At 46.9% G+C, this 2,395-nt stretch overlaps 1 protein-coding gene across 1 annotated transcript; it reads left to right on the top strand.

Moving 5' to 3' along the window:
- Positions 1 to 6: 6 nt before the first annotated feature.
- Positions 7 to 1,590, top strand: LOC108781931 (uncharacterized; the record flags this gene model as incomplete). Its single annotated transcript, XM_018550054.1, has 2 exons — positions 7 to 1,015; positions 1,095 to 1,590. Coding segments are annotated over 2 exons (1,505 nt in total), but the record flags the coding sequence as incomplete, so codon positions are not given.
- Positions 1,591 to 2,395: the final 805 nt, after the last annotated feature.

A 2,395-nucleotide genomic window follows, 5' to 3' on the forward strand; every position in this document is an offset into this window, starting at 1 on the left:
ATACAGTGTCCGAGAGCGATTACGCGCACGCCGAGAACGTGTGGCAGCGGTTCTCCGTGCGAACGCTCGGAGAGTACAGTGATCTCTACTTAAAAACTGACGTCCTGTTGTTGGCCGATGTGTTTGAGAACTTTCGCGACAGTTGCGTCGCGAGTTACGGTCTCGATCCCGCGCATTATTATACCCTGCCCGGTTTCACGTGGGACGCGATGCTTAAACACACGCGCGTGAAGTTTGAGTTGCTCACAGACATAGATATGGTGATGTTCGTCGAGCGCGGCATACGCGGCGACCTCAGTCAGTGTTCCGGCAGATACGCGCGGGCCAATAACAGGTACATGCAGGCGTACGACCCGTCGGAACCGTCGTCGTACCTTATGTATTACGACGTCAACAACCTGTACGGCTGGGCGATGTGCCAACCGTTGCCCTACGCCGACTTTGCATGGGTCGACGACGCGCACAATTTCGACTATACTACCGTCGCGTTGGATTCGCCCACCGGGTACATCCTCGAGGTGGATCTCGAGTATCCGCGGCGTCTCCACGACGCGCACGCCGACCTGCCGTTCTGCCCGACGCGCGCGAAGCCGCCCGGCAAGCGGGACGACAAGCTTCTCGCGACGGTACGCGACAAACAACGTTACGTCGTCCACTACCGCAACCTGCAACAGTGCACGCGTCACGGTCTTCGCGTAACAAAGATCCATCGAGTGTTGCGATTCGCGCAATCGGCCTGGCTCCGCGACTACATCGAACTCAACACGCAGTTTCGAACGCGCGCGAGGAACGATTTCGAGAAAAACCTGTACAAACTTATGAACAACGCGGTGTTCGGCAAGACGATGGAGAACGTGCGCGAACGCGAAACTAGTGACGACGTGGGAAGGACGGTATGGCGCGGAGGCGTTGATCGCGAAACCGAATTTCCACAGCTGCAGCGTCTTCGCGGAGAACCTGATAGCGGTCGAATTGCGAAAACTAGAGGTGAAATTCGACAAGCCGATCTACGTGGGTATGTGCATCCTGGACATTTCGAAAACGTGCCTGTACGAGTTTCACCACGAGTATATGACGCCGCTGTTTCGCGATAGATGCAAGATCGTGTGCACTGACACAGACAGTCTGATCTACCATATAGAGTGCGACGACGTGTACGAAACCATGAAACGCGACATCGACAGATTCGACACGAGCGACTATCCCGCGAACAACGCGTACGGTATGCCTCTCGCGAACAAGAAGGTGCCCGGTCTCATGAAGGACGAGAACAACGGCGCCATCATGACCGAGTTCGTCGGACTCAGAGCGAAGATGTACGCGCTGCGCGTCGACGGACAGAGGGACACGAAGAAGGCGAAGGGGGTGAAGAGCAGCGTCGTAGCGCGGACGACATCGTTCGAGGATTACACCCAGTGCCTGAAGGAGGACATCGAAATAACGCGCAGGCAGGCGTGCATACGATCCAAGTTACACCGGGTGTACACGGTGTCTGAGAAGAAGATCGCTCTGAGTCCGTACGACGACAAACGGTACGTTGTACCGGACTCGACGAACATACTACCGTGGGGGCATTACCGGATAGTGTAGCTCGTGTGTTAGTTTACCTGTACTTAGACTTTTACGTATTTTATACTTTTACTTTTATATTGCGTTTTCTCGTACCTATACTCATACCTATATTCGTACTTAGACTTAGTGAGTTTATACTTGTACTTGTACTCATACCCATACTTATACTTAGACTTTCATGTATCGAGTTTTACGTATTGAGTTTTATGTATCTTTTACTTTTATATTGCGTTTTCTCGTACCTATACTTGTATGTATTGAGTTTTACGTATTAAGTTTTTATATATTAAGTTTATACTGAGTTTATTTTTATACTCGTACCTATACTTATATGTATTGAGTTTTACGTATTAAGTTTTTATGTATTGAGTTTTATATTGAGTTTATACTGAGTTTATACTGAGTTTATACTTTTACGTGTACCTATACTCGTACCTATACCTATACCTATACTTGTATGTATTGAGTTTTATATTGAGTTTATACTGAGTTTATACTTATACTTGTACTTATACTCGTACCTATACCTATACCTATACTTGTACCTAGACGTATTGAGTTTATATTGCGTTTTACTTATACTTGTACCTATACTCGTACCTATACCTATACCTATACCTATACTTGTACCTAGACGTATTGAGTTCATATTGCGTTTTACTTATGCTTGTACCTGTATGTATTGAGTTTTACGTATTGAGTTTTATGTATCTTTTACTTTTATATTGCGTTTTCTCGTACCTATACTTGTATGTATTGAGTTTTACGTATTTACGTATTGAGTTTTATACTGAGTTTTATGTATTGAGTGTTATGTATTGAG

Source organism: Cyphomyrmex costatus, unplaced genomic scaffold (assembly GCF_001594065.2).
Source record: "Cyphomyrmex costatus isolate MS0001 unplaced genomic scaffold, Ccosl1.0 scaffold927, whole genome shotgun sequence".
NCBI lineage: Eukaryota > Metazoa > Arthropoda > Insecta > Hymenoptera > Formicidae > Cyphomyrmex > Cyphomyrmex costatus.